The 19,031-nt window shown below is 56.7% G+C and overlaps 1 protein-coding gene across 1 annotated transcript in view; it reads right to left on the bottom strand.

Moving 5' to 3' along the window:
* Window positions 1-3,009: 3,009 nt before the first annotated feature.
* LOC147600359 (axonemal central pair apparatus protein HYDIN-like) overlaps window positions 3,010-19,031 on the bottom strand; it is a 38,924-nt gene continuing 22,902 nt past the window's right edge. Inside the window, exons 23-41 of the mRNA XM_086751249.1 lie at window positions 18,157-18,309; window positions 17,674-17,857; window positions 17,075-17,216; window positions 15,662-15,812; window positions 14,486-14,899; window positions 14,093-14,320; window positions 13,398-13,610; window positions 12,924-13,126; window positions 12,564-12,746; window positions 12,198-12,317; window positions 11,666-11,825; window positions 11,384-11,560; window positions 11,062-11,256; window positions 10,027-10,134; window positions 9,288-9,692; window positions 4,331-4,425; window positions 4,015-4,139; window positions 3,266-3,914; window positions 3,010-3,154 (exon numbers count right to left, since the gene is read on the bottom strand). Coding sequence (XP_086607375.1) covers window positions 3,010-3,154; window positions 3,266-3,914; window positions 4,015-4,139; window positions 4,331-4,425; window positions 9,288-9,692; window positions 10,027-10,134; window positions 11,062-11,256; window positions 11,384-11,560; window positions 11,666-11,825; window positions 12,198-12,317; window positions 12,564-12,746; window positions 12,924-13,126; window positions 13,398-13,610; window positions 14,093-14,320; window positions 14,486-14,899; window positions 15,662-15,812; window positions 17,075-17,216; window positions 17,674-17,857; window positions 18,157-18,309 — 4,050 coding nt within the window. The remainder of the gene's footprint in view (window positions 3,155-3,265; window positions 3,915-4,014; window positions 4,140-4,330; window positions 4,426-9,287; window positions 9,693-10,026; window positions 10,135-11,061; window positions 11,257-11,383; window positions 11,561-11,665; window positions 11,826-12,197; window positions 12,318-12,563; window positions 12,747-12,923; window positions 13,127-13,397; window positions 13,611-14,092; window positions 14,321-14,485; window positions 14,900-15,661; window positions 15,813-17,074; window positions 17,217-17,673; window positions 17,858-18,156; window positions 18,310-19,031) is intronic.

Genomic DNA, 19,031 nt, shown 5'->3' with positions numbered 1-19,031 from the left:
GCTAGTTGATGGTATTAAATGCCCCTGCTGCACTTCTCTTTGTACAAGGTCCCATAGGGCAGTCAGTTTTTCTTGGGGTAGGGGCCACTGAGGAATCCACAGAGGGTCATCCGATCGCCATTGCAGACGCCAACAAGGGATGTCCCCAGCGGCCCCCACGAAAACCCTGCGGAGGACCAAGATGTATGACAGTGCCAGCACCGACCATGGCGTCCTTGCCCAAAAGGGTGATCGGTATGCTCAGAACATAAGGACGCAATGGGCCGGAGGTGCGTGACACCCCGCCATCCTCCCACCGCAGGGTGAGGGGCAGAGCACTATGATGAGCCACGGATTTTCCTCCCACGCCCCCCACCGTTACTGATCCCGTGTCCAAAGGCCCATCTCGGGGCCAGTCAGTAGTTGAGATGGTAGTCACGTCAGCCCCAGTGTCTACCAAGAAGGTGATCGTAGCTTGAGCAGGTTTGTGGTGTCGTGAACCTACCAGAGAAACCTGAACCTGTACCTTGGGTCGAGTAGTCATGTCAAATGTCAGTGCAATCAAGGGTAAGGGTTTTTTCTCTTGAGTCTCTGTATGCAGGGATGTAACTGCCACCCTCCGTCCATCGGTTTTTTGTGGTGGAATTTCATACCCCTGTTCAAGAGCCGTATGTCCCGCCACCCATGCCCCGGCCTCAACTTGATTGGTGAGGGGCCCTAGTGTAGAGGAGCCACCCCCCACCTGGGCTGCCTTTGTTGCTATTCTTGCTCGGGTTCGGGCCCCGCCCACGGGCCCGTCCATGCGGCTGCTTGTGGGGTCCAGGCGTTTTGCCGGGCAGGCGACCCCTTGTTCCGTCCGGCCCCCCCATTTCCCTGATCACCTCGGAACCTCTGCGGACACTCTCGTGCTCGATGAGGGCCTCCACACACCCAGCAAACGATGTTTCCTCGTCCTTTCTTCTTTGGGCACTCCTTTACTCGGTGACCTGCTTTTCCACAATTAAAACAAGTACCCCCCCCCCCCCGCTGGAGCCAGTCAACTGCGCTGCAAAAGCTTGCAAGGCCTCAGCTAGTGGTGCTGTTTCCTACGTGCGACCAAATTCGCACCCTCGCTGGATGATATCCCTCACACTAGCCGTAGCCAGGAGCGCTGCAAGAGCTTGCGTGTACGCCGCTAAGCAGTTTGTACGCAAGCAGTCTCGCACTAGCACTTCCTGTGCAGCTGCTGGGAAAGAGGACCCTGCTATTGCAGTTTGCACTCTGTCTGCGAAGTGGCCGAAAGTCTCATTTGAGCCTTGTCTTATATGGAGATAACTCGGTGTCCCTGAGAGCACAGGATTCATACGCTCAAAGGCTTGTCGCCCGAGCCCAGCTGCAGCAATCAGCACAGGAAGTGGCAACTCAACTTGATCTTGCGGAGCGAGCCAGGGTCCCGTGCCTAGCAACATATCTATGTGGGCCCCATAAATGGGATGGTCTGGCTCATCTCTCGCCTGCAATAGCAGCTTTTCCCCTTCCTCTCGCAGCATCTGCTCCCAGATGGGGACTTGAGCAGGAGTAAGGCAAGCACGAGCGCATTGTCGCCAATCAAATATTAATGGGCCGCCCATGGCGATGGTGTCCAACAGCAGTTGTGCAGAGGGTCCCATGATACGCCCTTCTGTCACAGCTTTCCGCAACTGCATTAAAAGCTTGTAATCAAGCGGATTCCAAGCACGGTTTCCCCCTGGTTGGATCAGCACTGGATATGCCGTTCGCGCTGGCCCCTCCTCAGGCTGCAGCGTGCAATCAGCAAGCACGCACTCCCGTGCGGTGATCGTCCAGCGTTCTGCTGCTGCTCGCTTCCTGTCCTTATTCGGTGCCCCCTCTTTGCACACCAAGCGCTTCATTTCTTCTCGTAACTCCTCTACCTTTTCCTCAAGCCTTTTCTCTCTTCCCTCTTTCTCCTGTATTTCTTCCCTTGCTCGCTCTGGGAGCAGCGCCTTATCCTCTCGCCCTGCTGTCGGTACCCCATATGGCGGGGGCACTGAAGAGGGGACTCGTCCCCTTGGCTCCGGAGCCGGTGCCCTCTGGAGGCGCCTCGGGAATCCGGACCAATCCCCCTTTTCCCAAACCCCAGTACGCCCCACCACCCTCTCTTCCCCACATCTGACACTCAGACGGCGCTGAAGGGCCAGAGGGGAGCGTGTGGAGCGGCACTGTAAATGGCTCCAGTAACGGCTCTCCGGCCCCCCTCCCGCCATCTTCTTCCCCGCCGCCATTTTCTTTTCCCTCCACGACTTTAGCTGGGACGCAAACCTTCTCACAATTTGTTCCCCCACCCTGTCCCTCCCCGCATTCTTGTCCGTTGCCCGCCTTCTCGCTCGGTCGTCCTGCAACCGAGTGGGTGCTGGGGAGCGGTGCCTGGCGCCCGGACCCACTAACCCCTTTGGGCACGGCTCCTGCTGGTCCTTTGTTAGAGGGTTGGGAAGGGACATTCCTGGGCGGTTCCAAGCCTCAGGCCGCAGCAAAGCACATGCCGCCTGCCACGCACCCCTGCAGTCTTTTGCTTTCTCCAGCATGGCCCAGAGGGAGCCTAATGCCGGCAGAAGACCGGAGAGAGCCTCTTTGTTCCCAGCACAGGCTCTCTGGAATAGTTCCTCTGCTGTTTGTTCGAGGGCCCCCTTACTCACACAGTGAGGAGCGGCCGCTATACCTGTCCGCACCATCCAACGGAAGAGCGGGTCCAGGTCCTTCTTATGCACAGGGCTCTCCACCTGCTGCCCCACGCCTTTCAGCATACTCACCACTTGCTCCATCAAAGCCATATCGAGCAGCTGAAACAGAGACGCCTTACTGCGCGCCTCCCTCACCAATGCAGGCCTGCCTTATCACGTCGGGGTCACCAATTGTCACCTCTCGATCGGCAGCACGGCTTAGGCGCCTGTCCGTCTGCGCAACTCCCTACGCAGGTACACAAGAGACGGACACATGGTGTCTAGCTCTGAATGCCAATTTACTGCTGCGTCACAAAGCCTTATATACCCCCCGCTACTCGTACACCCGACCGCCCCCTGACCCTGTGATCCCTAGGTCCGCCCCCTGGTGCTCGCAGGCACCTCCCACCCGCCTGGCCCTGTATCCCGCAGTCAGCATCGCCGCCACCACTTGCTCCTTGTTGCAGCCACCTTCTGCCCTGCGCTCCAAGAGGTGGGGGAGCTTGTTGAGGGAGGTGGTCAAGCGGGGGACACTGGCAACATCGGGGACAGCGTCCTCAGCATTCCCCAGCCCCGCTGCCCCCACTCACTCCTTGAGGCAGCTGCCCTCCGCCACGTACTCAGAGAGGTCGAGGAGCTCAGCGAGGGCCTCGGCAGTCAAGCTGGCGACATTGGCAGTCAAGGCGGTGTCCTGGCTGTCCCCTCGCTGCGTCTCAACAGCTTGGTCCTGGGGGCAGTCGCCAACCACCACGTCCCCCGAGAAGTTGTGGTGCTCAGGAAGGAAAGCAGTGCTGGCGAGGCTGTTGGGGAAAAGCAGGACGTGAGGGACGGTGCCCTGGCTGTCCCCCAGCCCTGCCAGTGCCACTTGCTCCTGTGGGCAGCTGCACTCAGCCACATACTTGGAGAGGTCGGGGAGCTCCTTGAGGAAGGCGGTAAAGTCGGGGACATGAGGGATGGTGTCCTTGCTGTCCCCCAGGCCTGCCAGCACCACTCCTTCTTGATGGCAGCCGCCCTCCGCCCCGTACTGGGAGAGGTCGGGGAGCTCGTGGAGGAAAGCGGCCAAGCTGGGGCTGTCGGGGACACAGGGGCCAGTGTCCTCAGCGTGCGCAGCGTGGGGTCGGCTGAGCGTGTTGTTGCTGGTGGCGTGCGCTGGCTGCTCCAGAAAGGGCTGGGTGAGAGCGGCTGGCCCCTTCTCGGGCACATGAGCAGGCTTGCCCGGAACTTCCAGCGTGCTCAGTGCTGCAGGAAAAGCAAACACAGCCGAGCCAGCCGCGGGGCGATGCAAGCTTTCCTCGGCTTGGCCACCCGCCTGCAGGCTCCGTCACCCCGCAAAGCTCACCCTGGGGTTTTGCTGTGGTTCTGCCAGTGGGCAGAGCGAGGACAGGCTGGCGTGGGCTGGTGGCAGGGACGCTGTTCTTGGTGGTCTCCCCGTCCTCACTGGAGGCCTGCGATGGCTTCTGGGTGCTGCCGGGCAGGGTGCGGAGCGCAGGGGGGCCCTGCACCCAATGCTGAGCTGCAGGGCGGCAGGGTGGCGGGGGCCCGTGGCAGGCAGCGATATGCAGCGGGCAGGAGCCTGTGGGGTAGAGGGGCTCCCCCTGCACCACAGCCCACAGCCCCAGCCCCGTCGGCTGGTGGGACACCAGTGTCCCCCTCACCACCTGCTGTTCCCAGCCATGGGCACCTTGGGCGGCATCGACAGCTGGACAGGGAGCTTCTCTGTGGGGGAAGCAAAGCGGGGCGATGGGGTGAGCTGTTGGCAGGTGGGTCCGACAGGGGGTTACCTGGAGGGCAGGAGCCCCAGGAGGAGCTGGAGCCTGCTGCTGTACCTGCCATGGCGGCTGGTCAGAGTCAGGTTTCTGGGGGACAACCAGCCTGCATCCCTATGGCGAACACTGCGCCAGCACCTGCTTCAGCCAGCCTTGCCAGGGTTTGACTTTTCCTACCACAGCAACTCCCCAGCTCAAGGATTTCCTGTCCCGCTGATGATTTCCTGTCCCCAGTGCTCATTTCCCATCCCCACAATGGATTCCCAACCCAGCCATGACTTCTCAGCCCTGTCACGGTTTCCTACTCCAACAGTCTCCCATCCCCACCATTTCCCACCCCAAGGGTGATTTTTGCGGGGAGGTGAATTTTCTGTCCAAGGGGAAGGGATGGGGCCAGCACCCGTGGCCTGGCCATGCCCACCTTTGTGTGCTGCTCCCTCCTGCCCTGGCAGTGGGGATGGGGCTGGTTTTGGCACTTTTGAGGTTTTGTGACCCTGTCCCTCTCTGCCCCAGTGGGGCAACTGCTGTTCACAGCTGTGGTGGAACTGGTGCCGGTACTGTGCAGACACGATGGGAGCTGTCACAAAAATGCGACAGCTGGCCCGTGCCATCCAAGCAGAGAGGCTGGGGCGCAAAGTACGGCATCACAAGAGGAATTCTTGCAGTTGTGCATCTGAATGCGCGCCCACACTCTGCTGTTCTGCAAAGCAACTCCAATTCTGTGGCATCGTCAGCCGATTCTTTCTTGATCCAGGCATCCCTGGAGTCGCTCTTGCTGCAGTTCCCTGTCTCTGCTGCCAGAGAAGGGCTCAGGCACCTGGGAGTTGTCCTTGTCTCTCTTCTGGTAGAGACCTGAAGCAGCTTGCCCCCAGAACAGACCTTCTGGTGCAGAGAAAGCCCTAAAAATGTAGAGCAAGTGCTTGGACCCTCTTGGACCCAGAGAATGAATTGTCTGGCTCCTCTGAGAACCTCGTGCTGCAAACATTTCTGAACCTAACAAGGATGTGTATCCTGAAGGATTGTTTGTCCTGGCCAGAGTAACAGGGTTGCTTAAAACTGGGACCCTCATGCAAACAAGTAGAGGAAGTTGTCGGTCCTTGGTTTTTACTTTTTTGGGCAGGTGAGTGTCTGCGTTCCTTCTTGTCCTCATCTCCCTGACCTTTACCGGTTTTCCATAAAATACGTCAGAATATAGATGTGGAGAGCTGACTGACCCTACTCTCTTCTTGCTGTCTGAATCCCATCCTGACCTCCTGAGGCGTTTATTTAGCAGGCTGGAACAGTCTCATGCCCTAGCTGCAGCTCCCCGGCCATGCCTTGACCTGCAGCCGTTCCTCTCACAGAAATCCTTCACAACAGGCAGGCAGACACCTCTCAGGGTCTCTTCACATCTCATTCCCATCTCATCTCCTCTCCGCTCCTTGCAGCCGGGCCGGGCCGAGTCAGGCCCAGACGCCGCCCGACGGGAGGCCAGAGGGTGAGGGGTGCAGGGCTCGTGCCTCCGCCTCCCTGCCCCCGCTCAGCTCCTTCACATCTTCTCTTCTCTTTTTTTTTTTTTTTTTTTTCCCCTTCTTAAATACGTTATCGCAGAGGCGTTATCACGGAACATTCTGGTACCAATTGGCTAGGCCCTGGCCAGCAGCAGGTCCGCCCTAGGCCCGGCCGAGTCCACTGGACAAGGGGGAAACTTCTAGAAGCTTCTTAGAGCAGCTGCCAGCGTAGTCCCCCCTCACTAAACAAAACCAGAACAGAACGTGGCACAGCACGGGAAGAGAGAATTTGCTCAATTCCTGCTCAGGCAGAGAGAGAGCTGAGTTGCTTTGTGCTCAGTGGTTTGGCTTGGCTTTCAACACCAACTATGGACACTCAAAAACGGGCAGGCAGGCTAGCATCTTAGGATCTATCCAAATTCAAATAAGGTTTATCATCACCAGCGGGCAGTGTCTAAGTTGACTGGAAGGACTGAAGAAGTCCGTTTTTAAGGTCTGTAGCAGCAAAACGCAGACATCCACATTTTCCCTTTCCTTTCTAACCTGCCATTCCCGATGTTTTAGGCGCTGTTTTTGTACGGTTATATTGGGAACACAAACATTTCATAGAACTGTTTGTGAGTTTGAATACAATTCTGAGCATTGCCATTTCCCTGTCATTCAGTAAAACCACATTCAAGGCTATTTCCACCAAAAGCAACCTGACAGTCCTTCTCACAGGCCCTTCCAACCCAGCCCCTCATGTCAAAGACCTTTGAATGAGACTTCCAAACTCCTTGCACCAACAGCCAATGCGGACAGTCTAGAGCATCTCTAAAATCAGCTTCACTGAACACCGCCTGCAGTGTAAAGACTTCCCCAACAAAGACCTTCCAGCTGGAAGGAAATTCAGGTATCTGAGCAGTATTTCTTGCGTCATCTCCTACGTCTGTGTCCTGGTTTCAGCAGGGATGGAGTTAATTTTCGTCTCAGTAGCTGGTGTGCTTTGGATTTCATCTGTGAAGACTGTTGGCAAAAACACTCTGATGATAGGAGCTGTTGTGAAGGAGACCACGGACACTGTCTGGCTTGCCAAGTCTCGTTAAAGTCTCGTTAACGTGCAGATGTGGGAAGCTGGGCAGAAGACAGACAGAATAACTGGCCCAAGCTGGCCAAAGAGAGTATTCCATGCCATGAACGTCATCCTCAGCATAGAAGTGGGGGTTGCCCATGGGAGGGGGCATCCATTCGGGCATTCCATTCTGGCATGCACCCTTGGCATCCATCTTCTTTCCATCTCTCTTGCTTGCTGGCATCGTTCCCTCTCCCTTGCTGGCTTGCTGTCCCCCTTTGCTTATTGCTCGGTGTCCTTTCGTGATCGCTGCTCGGGACGGGCTGTGTTGGTCATTCGGACATCGGGTGGTGAGAAATCCTACACTGTCCATTTTGTATATTTTGTAGATATTAATATCCTTATATTCTGTTATCCTTGTAGTTTTTAGTATTTCAGTAAACTGTTTTTATCTCAACCCACAAGTCTTCCTTTCTTCCCAGCTTCTCTCCCCCATCCCACTGGGCAGATAAAAGTCCAGTGTGTGACAGGCTTGTCCTACCAGAGTGGCTGTCATGGCCAGGAGAAACTGCAGATCCTCCAGACAAAGCCCTTGCTGTTCAAGGAGCTTACAGCCACCGCACAAGGGGACCTGGACTGTCACACACGGTGACAAGGCCAAGGGAGCTGCGTGCAGGCCTCCCACGCGCGGCTTGGACCACGTTTGCAACTGAAGTCTCTCTCTGAACCAGGAAACAGCAACGGTAAAGACCGTCCAAGAAGGTGGGAACCCAGCACCACTCCCGATGAACAGGCTGTTCCCGTGCCCCTGTAGCTGTCGCTCACCAAGGACGGACCCTCACGGCAAGACGAGGGAGCCGTGGCTCCGGAGAATGAACTCTCAAACCTCCCCAGACTTCTCCCTCCTCTGCCTCACACGTTTGTTCCATGTTTGGTACAGAAACCCAGAAACAGAAACATGTAAAACCTGCACTCATTTGCCGGCCAAATGAAAATATGCAATGGCCAGGCAAAACAACATCCCTTCATCTACTCAGAAAAATACAGATATCCTTCAAAACAAAAGCGCACTTGGATGAGCTGCACAGCAAAAGCTGTTCGGTCCTGGGGATTTCCACACACGCAAACAGGAACACACCCGTGTGCACAAGAAAGGCGGCACACAACTGGTGAACTGCTTGTTGGGGTGGCTGTGCCCCAAAGCCTTTTCTAAAGGACTGTTAGCAAGGAACGGCTGGCACACCCCGTCAGCTGCGTGTTCTGTTGGCCTCTCCTGGCTGGTGGAAAGGGTTCCTGCGCTTGAATGTCTCCTGAAGGTCCTGCTGGGTATAAGCGTCTACAGCCACCAGCTCATTCTGTTAGCAAATTTCATTCTTAAGAGCTGAAGCCAGCTCTGCTCCCATCAGGAGTCACAAGAGAGGGCTCGATGGCAATCCAAACTCTTGCCTAACGAGTGAGCACTGAACAGCCGCGGGCTGAGCGCAGCGCTGGCAGAAACGGCTCCGTTTGATCCTTCTGTCAGTGCCTGAAGGGCACAAAGAACTGGAACTCGGGAGATCAGCACGGCATTCGTGGGGATAGTTGCACAAATGAGATGGGAAAACCATTACCAGCCTTTGGCAAGGAAATTTGATCTCAGTCTTCACTCAGTAACGTGCTAAAAACCCCTGAAGAGACCGACACGCAAAGGCTACAAGTGATGTTGAGAGGCTGTGTTTTCAACTGGGAAAAGGGGGCAAGTGCTGACAAACAAACCCATTTCATACCACCCAGAACGGTAAGGCAAGGCACCCAGGATTGGCCCCGCTTCACCATGAAGGACTAACATGCTGAAAAGCAACCATAAATCAACGAGATCTCAAAAGACAGTTTTTCGGGATGGTCACAGGAAGCAATAGGGCTCTGGGGCTTCCGCTACCGGTCAACCCTTGCTGCCAGGGAGTCAAGGACTTGGTGTTATTCTGCATCCCAGCGCACCCAGCTCAGCTGCCAGAAATCAAGGTGTGTTTTTCTTTGCTCTGATTTTCTACATGGGCAATATTAATCTCTGGCCGCTAAGTCCCAAATTGTTTCTCTATTAGAATGCAACTCTGCAACATACTCTACTTTTACAACCACTAATTTGATGGATCCAGCTTAAATTAAGATGAATAGACACCAATGAGAACTCTTTTAATAGACTATGGGTGAGGGGCAGCTTTGTCCAGGGACCTCCCAAGGGGGCACAGGTCACTGGGGAGGGGGGAGGCCCCTGAGGTGGTAGACCCAGGAGATGCCTGCCCCTCCCCGGGCAGGAGAGCAGCACCTTGCTGGTGAAAGGGGCCTCGTCAGCGTACAGGCCGCCCTCCAAGGAGATGGTGATGGAGGCAGTCTTCCTGGCACGCCAGCTCTCAGGGCCCCTGATGGTGAAGGCCAGGTGCTCCACTGGGTCTGGAAAGGCCAGGGGCTGCGGGAAGAGGTTTTTGAAGGGGACGGAGGTAGTGGTGCTGCCGGCTGTGATGGTGAGGGGTCCCTGTGCCTTGGGCAGGAGGATGAGGCCGAAGAGGGATACGCCGGACTCCCCACCAAGCCGGATAGAGAGCTGCAGCCCGGCCCTGGCTCTGCACACTTGGTGGGGCTTGGAGGTCACCTCCATGCTCTTCTCTGACCTCCTCTGGCTGGCACGGGCCATGCTGATGGTTTTCGCTGACTGGAAGTTGGCCCAGTTGTTCTGCAGAGGAGAGAGAAGAGACAGTGGAGGGGCTGATCACCAAAGCAGAGCCAGCAGCTCGGGAAGGAACCGCTGGTCCCCTGCCATCATGCTGGCTGGGGTCCCTTTCCCTTGCCCATCACCCACCTGTACCCTCCCACCCCTCACACCACAGCCCTGGGGAGTGCTCGTGATGAATGGCCATAGGGGCTGCTGCCCAAACGTGCCCAGCAGGGACAACCCCGCACCCAAACGCTGAGGTCAGCGCCCAGCTCTGGCAGCAGTGGAGAAGTGCTTTGGTTGCCCATCTGCAAAGGCACTGCCATGCACCCGCATTACTTTGTTTCGGGGGCACCCCCTGACCTTGAGAAACGCTGGTGCTCAGAGCAGGCTCGCAGGCCTCTGCAGAGATCTTGATGTTTTCGGTCTGAACGACCCCCAAGATGTCTTCTGCATCTGAAACCTGAGGTGACAAGAAACAAGCACTGCTTAGCCCCTTCTCCTCCATTCTTTTGCTAGACAATATCTGAGTCCTTGTCTCTACAGGCTGCTTCCCCCATGGCCTCCCCTGCGTGACAAGCGCTGTGAGCACACAAGTTTTCCTAACCTGTTCATCTCCCGGGCTGACCCAGCGGGGTTCTGCCGCAGTAAGAAACCCTGTCAGCCCAACTCTTCTCTCCGCCAGCAGCCGCGTGGCTGCTAAAGCACCCTGGGAAGCAAAGGGATCTTAAAGCCACCACAAGCGTGAGGTGTCCCAGAGCAGGGGGCATCGACAACCAACCCTCTCCTCTTCAATCACCCAGCGTCCTCACTGAAATGCATCCCCGAAACCATGGGGAACAGCCTCCCAGGGCGAGAGTTTGTCGCTCTCTGTCAAGAGCCCCAGACAGAGGCCAGGACGGGTGCAGCGAGCATGCCAAAGTCTGGACAACCCAAGGACAGCGTTCAACCTGGCACAGCAGCAAGGTGGTTGTAGCGCGGGCTCAGGGCGCAGCCTCATAACCCAGCCGTAAGCCCTGCAGAGGCAGCGGCTGGTTTTCTGGGGTGACGTGGATGCCCGGGGATGCAGCGCGTGTGCTGGCAAACCCAGCTGGAGGCAGCAGAAGCTGGGGTCGTAGCACCCCTGTCCCTGTCAGGCCCATCTCTTCCTGACTTCCCAATATACTTGCCCCATGGAGCTCAGCTACCAGGGCACCCGAGCAGTCACTTCGTCCCCAAGAGCCCCTTGCTGCTAAGGGCACGGCCCCCCAGCAGTGCAGGAAGGAAAGAATCTCTGGAAGCTCATCCTTTTGCCCTCTTTGCAGGGTACCCTTCAAGCAGCCTCCATCCCTAAGAGCACAGGGCTGATCACTCTGCCCTGCTCTGCCAGGGAGGGCACAGTCCCCCTCACCTCCAGCTGGATGGTCTTCAGAATGCTGAGAGCCTTTGTGGCCTTGAAACGCAGCTGCACAGCAAACTCCGTGTGGGGACCCACGATGCCGCTGTCTTCTGACACCGAGAAGTCCTCGCCCAGGTCTTCCAGCCCAATGAGCCGCCAGGCCACGGGCAGCGGTGTGCGGTTTTGCAGGGCCAGGGTCTCATTGTCCTTCCTGCAGACAAAAAGAGACACTCAGCACCAGCTGCTTGATGGGCATGTTAGTCTTGCAGTTGAATGGAACTTGGAGCAGCCCTGGCTGACAGCTCTCGTCCCCGGCGAGGGGCTGTGGGGTGACTGACCTGGGCAGAAGCAGCGTGTTGAACGACAGCTCCTTGGGGCTGACCCCCAGCTCCACCTGCACCCCCTGGCAGCACAGGCGGAAGACCACCGGCTCTGGGTTCCCCTGAACGCAGCAGATGAGCTTGTCTTCCACCAGGCCGGCTGAAGTGGGGTACGCCCAAACGCTCAGCTCCTAGCCCCGTCCCCGCAAGAACAAACACACAAGAGCATTCAGTCAGCAAGAGAAACAGCTCCTGGGCACTGCCACCGCTGCCTGTCCTACCTGCCTGTCTCCTACCTGCTTCTCGTTCGGTTGCAGCCTCATGCTGGGAGGCTCTAAAAGGAACGTGCTCTCCTGGAGATCGCGCTCAAAGGAGAAATGCACCTCTGCTTCCAAGGGGCTGACGTTCAGGATGGTTATCTTCTCGCAGTTGCTGGGATAGCGCAGCTCCTTGTACCTGTCCACAAAAGGGGAAAAGGCTGCAGAGGAGATGCCAGGACCACAGCCTTGATCACATCTTGAGGAAAGCACCGTGTCCGGGCAGCGGCAGGCTGCACTGGAAGACCATGTTCCCACGAGCAGGCTAAGAAAAAGGATCACTTTGGGGCACATTGCACGGAATATGGGTTCATCCTTGCGTTGCTTTGATGTCTGCCCCTATACTTGGTGCCTGCATGCCAGAGGTGTGACGATGCAGTCACGCACTCAAAGAGCGTTTTACAAAATCTAAGTGGAAAGGCACCTGGAAAAATAACAGTATGCCAGGCACATGGCTTCTTCCGCCTTCTGTGTGAGCATCAGCTGCTAACTCAGGGCTGGGAGCACGTACCCGTCTCTTGGCTTCCCACACAGCAGCGGTCCAAAGTGGAAAACACCCGTGTCCATGACATACTTCTTGGAGATGATGTCCTCATCCTCCTTGCTCTCCCTCTGGTGGGGAAACACCAGCCTGGGGAGAGAAACAGGGAATGAGGAGCTGTGAGATGCTCCTAGGTAGGAAACCTGGTCAGAAAGCCATAACCCTTCTGGGTGGCTGAGGTACCAGGACTGGTTCCCAGCTCCAAGCACGGGAAGATGCTGGGCTGCTCAGGCAGCACGCTGTGCCCAAGCCAGAAGGTCACAGGGGTACAAGGGGCAGCCCTGGCTCTGAGTTCAGGGGGAGCCATGCGTGAGGGCTCCCACGCGCCAGCCTTACCGCGGGTCCTGGCTGATGGCGGGATACAGGCAGGTGCCCCTGCAGGGCAGCTGGTACAGACGCTTTGTCCCCAGGATCTCAAAATGCAGCGTCTGCTCAAACTGGCCCAGTTCCGTGGAGCTGAAGTGGACCTTCAGTTGCACCTCACCGTGGGCAGGCACTATCCACCGACAGCTGCTCAGCCTGGCAATTAAAAAGGAGATTTCAAACACTGGGAAGAAGCAAATGAGGAACGGAGGGTTGTGGACTTGCCATGCCATGGAGGCACCGGCCGAGGGTGCCTGCAGAGCTGGAGATGAGGGACCTTGTCTGGCGAGATGGCTGCGAAGCAGAGGGGTCACCTCCTCCCTCACAGCTCGCCTGACAGGTCTCCCTGGGGATGGAACCGTGTCCACATCACTTTGGTCCAACCTGGGAGGACATGTGGGTGCTCCTGTGTCCGGCCTCTGGAGATCTCTGCTGCCCCGGCTGGAGCTGCGCTTCTTCCTCAGAGTCTCCGGGCTACCCACAGCTTTCTCCTTCCTCGACCGCCCCCTTGTTGGAGTGACCTGTTTCTTGGAGGTCTTAACAGCAAGGGGAGAGAGAGAAGAGAGAGAGAGGTCAGACCTGCCTGGAGACATCCCACCCTGGAAAGAAAGCTGTGGCTCTTTTCTCTCATGATAAAGAACCATCCTATTTCTCAGCAGAGAGACAGCACAGCTGTCTCTTTTGGACAGACAGAAGGGATGCCTGCGGACACGTGGCCCCGTCATGATTTGACCGCCCTTCCACAGTGATTCTTTTCCATCTCGCCTGCCCCCGTGCCCCCATGCAGCCTGGCCCCTGCCCTGAAACCTTCACTGCGGGCACAGCGGGGGCATCCACGACACTTACAGTCGCCGCCTGTTCTCCTTCCACAACAGCACCTTCTGGCACAACAAGCTGGAAGTGCTGGAGGGCTTCTCCTGCTGCAGGGGCCGTTCGCTTCTCTGGGTAGCGGATCACGGAGTACAAAGCAGGAGGGGGAATGGGAGGCCCAGAGGGACCCAGTCCCAGCTCATCCAAGATCTAAAGCAGAAGAGAAAACTCTCTTTATACTCCCGTCACCTTCAACCTCCCACTTCCTTAAAGGCACTGAGCTTTTGGCAATGGGGTTTTTAAAATTATTATTTATAGGGAGTACAGTGCTTTTTTACGCCCAGTGGGGTGGGCAGGCTCCAGAGCAGTGCCAGGACCTACAGCTGAGACCTAGAGAGAAATCTCTCCTCTGAGTGACTCAGCTGAAGGCAACACTGACCGTGAGCTGCCCTGCCCTGGAACCATCTGGAATGATTTCCACACTGGGAAACTGAACGGACAGGATGCTTGAAGAGAGAGCACTCCCGCTTTGCACCCGTCTGAGGGATGGTGAGAACCTCTCCAGCCACGGGGCTGCTCCGGAGCCGTTGTGGAACAGTGGCCTGGACAAGGCTCTGTGCCCTTGTCCGTGGGACGCAATGCACCAGGGCAGAGCATGGCAGGCTCAGCACCTGAGCTTCACAGGGCTTTACCTGCTCTGCCACTGGCAGCTTGCTGCTCTCCAGGATCTTCCTGGTCACATCTTCTGAGCCCAGTGCTTCGATGGTCAAGCAGGGCACCCTGCCACGCTGGCCTCTGCATGACCCTTCTGCACCTTCCCCTTCCAGCTCAGATAACGCGGAGTCCTCAAGAGCCTCCAGATTTTTTAGCCGCTCCTTCTTCGTGCGCTTCTTCTCCACGCGCTCTTTCTTGGAGCAATCCTTCTCCAGGCGCTCTTTCTTCACACCCTCTTTCTCCAGGCGCTCTTTCTTGGTGCTCTCCTTCTCCATGCGCTCTTTCTTGGAGCAATCCTTCTCCAGGCGCTCTTTCTTCACACCCTCTTTCTCCAGGCGCTCTTTCTTCCTGCACTCCTTTTCCAGTGTCACCTGATGCTCTTTCCCTCTGTTTTGCTGGCTCCCGTGGCTCAAGGCAGGCTGGCGCCGGGCTTCTGCTTTGTGCCGCACCTCCGCTTGGTTCAGAGGGGACAGCAGGATACCCTGAACCCTGTCCCAGAATGACAAGATATGCGCCACATACTTCTGCGATGCCTCATAGATCTTAAACCTCAGGGCCAAGTTCTCGCTGTCACTCAGAGCCCCCTGTTCTGCGTCTGAGTGTTGCACACGCACGGCTGGGCAGGCATCCATCAGGGAAACCTTGCTCTGCTTTCTCTTCTCTTCCTTGTCACTCCCAACAGCGCCTGAGTGCTTCTTTACAGATCCTCTCTTGTCTACCCCTTTGGTGGCATCCAACTGGTTGCTGGTGGAAATGCTGGTGTTGCTGGCGGATGCGTTCGTGTTCTGGGCAGGAGGAGCAGGAAAAAGCAGTGAGCATTTCAAAGCACCAACTCAGATGCTGCAGGGCAGTGATGATCTTTGCAACAGCACCCCAAGCCTCGCCTGAGACCTGTGCTGGGTGCTCCACAAATCCCAATCCAGAACACAGCTGGTACCCAGGGTAGCTCAACTGAAACCAAACTCCCCAGTGCCAGACTGATGGGGAGTCCTGCCCACCAGATGAAAAGTAGAAAAGCTTCTCCGAACCAAACCAGGAAATTAAAACACCTCCGTACTCCTGTGCAGTCCTCTGGGCTCCATTCTGGTGTGCTGAGCGTCCCTGTGCCTGGCTGACACTTGAGGAAGTCTGGTTGAATACCTAAGGCCTGGCGGGATCTCCTGCCAGGCATGTAGCAAAAGACACCCCATCCCAGACGGATCATGGCCCAGAGGTGTAAGTCATGTGCAGAGTGGGGAGAAATGCTGGACTAAAACTATCTAGGGCTTCACAGTGAATGTCTGGAGTTATGTGAAGCCAAGACTCAAAGGCAGCATGATCCCACAAATGCAGCTCCCCAGCAAACCCATGGGAAAACATCCCTGGCGAAGCAGCAGCATGAGCAAACACCGGCTCTTGTTTCCCAGCACAACCCCACGTGTTACTCACTCAGGCCCATTCCTGGGCCCAGCGCCGCGTGTGGCTGCTGGCTTCTCGGGGAATGGTACAGCTCCATGGGAAGAAGCTCCCCAGGGCTTTTACTCATCTCTACAAACACAGCCACCCACCTGTCTGACTCCAGGCTGCATTTTCTTCCCTGAAGCATTAACTTGGTCTTTTCCAAGCTCGCTCCTACTCCTCTTGGAATTCTCCAGCTCTTGTTCCTCCTTCAGGGGTTCCAGCTCCTGACGGTGCTTTTCGTCAGGCTGCTCCATCACCCTTCAGGAAGCCAAACAGAAAACAGCCCTGTGAGTCACCACCAGAAATGTGGGCTCGCTGCAATCCCAGCTGGCCCTGCACGCCATTCATTGACCCTGAGGCCAGACAGAACTCTTAGGCCATCGCCATGGACTTCCCTCAACCTGGGGAGCCTGGGAACATCCAAAGGGCGGCAAGGTGAGAGGGGTCCTCCAGGGCCAGCCAAATCTAGGCTTTGCTGTCCTAAAGTCTAAATTGTGCTGCTTCTCCAATCAGGTCCACCTGGACCCCTCCAGCACACTGCCAAGGACGGATCCACCATCTCTGCGCACTGATGCCAGAAGCCCTCTCTTGCTCTCCCAGTTTCAACCAGCTCACAAATCACTAACGCCTCCTTATCCCTGCGCCAACACCTACGAGGCTTATCCAGCCCTTCTCCCTGGGCATAGCCTGCTCCTTACTGAGGACACTCACATCAGTCAGAAAGCAAAGGTAACTCCCCTCCTGCAAAACAGGCTCTCATCAACCAGGCTTCCTGCTGGAACCCAGCCGTCACCACGGGAAACTTGTGCCGTCTCTCCTGGAAATCAAGATTGGAAGCAGCCCTAGCCATCTCCTCCCAGAGCAACAAACTGGGGCCTGTGCTGACAGAAAAGCTGAAACGCATGCTCACTTGAAGCAGGTCCCCCTCCCAGTTTGACACTTCCCCTGTGCATCCTCCTGGACAGGGCTGCTTTGCTGGATCACAGCTTCTCCCAGGCTCCCCTGCTGCTGCAGGCGAAGGGGAGCCGAAGAGACACCAGCTTCTATGGCTGGCGGCGCTCAGTCAGGAAAACCCTGGGAGATCAGCGTTGCACGGGCTTCACCTACAGCAGGACTGCTCTCTACACCAAGGCAGCACAGCTGCACCTCACACCAGCCCACACCACAGCCCCTCTGGTTTGGTGAGGAAGGGGGATGAAGAAGATGGCCATCAACAGCATTAACTCAGAGACACTTGTGGGTGCAGCGGCAAGGCAAGCACAGAGCCCAGCTGCCTGCAGCCAGCGTCTACGCCAGAGGGCTCACTGCTGAATCGGAGAGAAGATGTTCTCTTCTCTCCCAGCGCAAAGTCCCTCCCCTGTCGGGAGCCAGGGAGGTGGAACTGGCCATCCTTGTGCGGCTTGGAATAGACACTTTTGGCGTTTGCTCTGAAAGCCCTCTTAGCTCAACCAAGGTCTCTGGAGCAGGGAAGGCCCTGAGGGACACTATCCTGGGGAGTTGTCCATGGAAGGCTTACAGACCTCCTCCTCCTCTCACGCCGGGCTTGTAGGAGCCTCTGATTAAATTGAGTTTTCTCTTCCTCCATGAGGGCATCATACTCGTCCTCATCCATCTCCCAGAGACGTGCTTCCTCCCTCCTGGCAGCTTCTTCCCGCTCCCGTTCTTCAGCACAGACCAGAGGTGAAACCATTAGCCACTGCAAGTTCTGGCGGAGCTGCAAGGATTCACAGCTCTGTCCCGACCCAGCCTATCATCCTGCCAGGCCATCCTGGGGAGCTCATATCCCTGCTCCAGCGTTCAGAGAATCCCCCAAACTGTCGCCTGTACCTTGCCTGGCTCACGTGCACCAGCGCTGTGGACAGCTGGAGGGTGGGTAGTTACTGAGCCACAACAGCTTGCACTTGTGCCCAAGCTTTAATGGCAGAGACCAAGGGGAATCTTACAGCCTCAGCTCTGCTGTGTTTAAGCAACTGTGAGCTGAGTGCTGGCTACACTGAGGCAAAAGGCGGAAGGATTCATAAAACCGTTTCTTACAAGCTCTGCTGGTGACACAGATACACACGGGTAAGGTTGAGGGCTTGAGAGAAGATTGGAAAGGCGCGGAGATGAAGATTCTTACCTTCCTGCTCTTTCGCGGCTGTCTCCCTGGCTTTCAAAGAAGCATAATCCCGGAACACGTTCACAAAATAGATGTGAGGCCGATTTCCCACAGCTTTGAGCAGGCAGAGGAGCGCAGATGCCGTGCTGCATGCAAAGCAGGTCTCCAGGCCATCAAACACCACTCCCTGGAAGCAGTCGCTCAGCTGTGAATCAAGTGGCAAAGGAAGAGAAAGTCAGCGATGGCACGCGTTGGGCTCTCAGCTACTCAGTCAGCCCAAACGGCAAAGGGCAGCGCGTCGTCGTTCCAAGAGCATCGGCTCAGACAAGCTCTGAACTTTCCCTGCGCTCTGCCGGCTTCTAGCATCTGCAGCTTGACCCAGGCGTGCCTGCACGCAGCCCAGGACTTCTCCAACAGCAGATACAGATCCCCTCCTCTGCAAACTGTACCTCACCGCCTGTCTCTCTGTAGCAGGAACGTATCATTTGCCCCCACCCCACGTACCTGCAGCCTTTCCGAGAGGATGGCCACCAGCAAGTCCTCAGGCAGCACGCAGCTCATCACGCCCAGCTCTCCCGCTGCGCTGTCACTGATGCTCAGCCATCGCTGCGCAGGAACGCAGGGAAGGGCTGAGCTGAGCTCAGAACTCAATGAGCCCTGCAACATTGAACACCACGAGAGAAATAAACCACCTTGGAACCCCCTGAACATTTCCAGCTGCTGGGCTTGCAGCTCAGGTCTCTCGCTCGCAAGACAATAGACCCAAAGGGCAGGCCAGCAGCTCCAGGGGACAACCCTGGGGGTCACATCCCTTGGCCACAAGAGACCCAAGCTTGCAAGCCCCTGGCACAGCGTCCCACAGCTTTGCTCACCACCTGCAGCCACTTTGCCAACAAACCATACGACTCAGTCGAGTTTTTCTGGCAGAACACAGGTTTTTGTTCCCACCCCACGCCATCCCCAACCTGCCCAGCTGCCTCTCTGCACTATCGTTCCCCACACCAGGCTCTGGGTGACACAGAGCCCCGCCACGGTAAGCAGCCCCTGCACTTTTAACAAGGCCTGTAGCGACAGGAAAACACGTAACGGTTTTACACTCAAAGAGGGGACATTCAAACTAGACAGAAGGAAGACATTTTTCATGATGAGAGCGCTGGAACATCGGAACAGGTTGTCCAGAGAGGTGGTGGATGCCCCATCCCTGGAATCATTCAAGGCCAGGTTGGACGGGGCTCTGAGCAACCTGATGTGGTTGGAGATGTCCCTGCTCCCTGCAGGGGGTTGGGCTGGGTGGCCTTTAAAGGTCCCCTCCCGCCCAAACCCCTCTAAGATTCTATGATTCTCAAAGGCAACAGAAAGGTGCCATGCACTAAGCTGTG

The sequence above is a fragment of the Chlamydotis macqueenii genome, chromosome 6, assembly GCF_036417535.1.
Source record: "Chlamydotis macqueenii isolate bChlMac1 chromosome 6, bChlMac1.mat, whole genome shotgun sequence".
Lineage (NCBI taxonomy): Eukaryota > Metazoa > Chordata > Aves > Otidiformes > Otididae > Chlamydotis > Chlamydotis macqueenii.
This window is presented reverse-complemented; position numbering and strand designations above follow the sequence as displayed.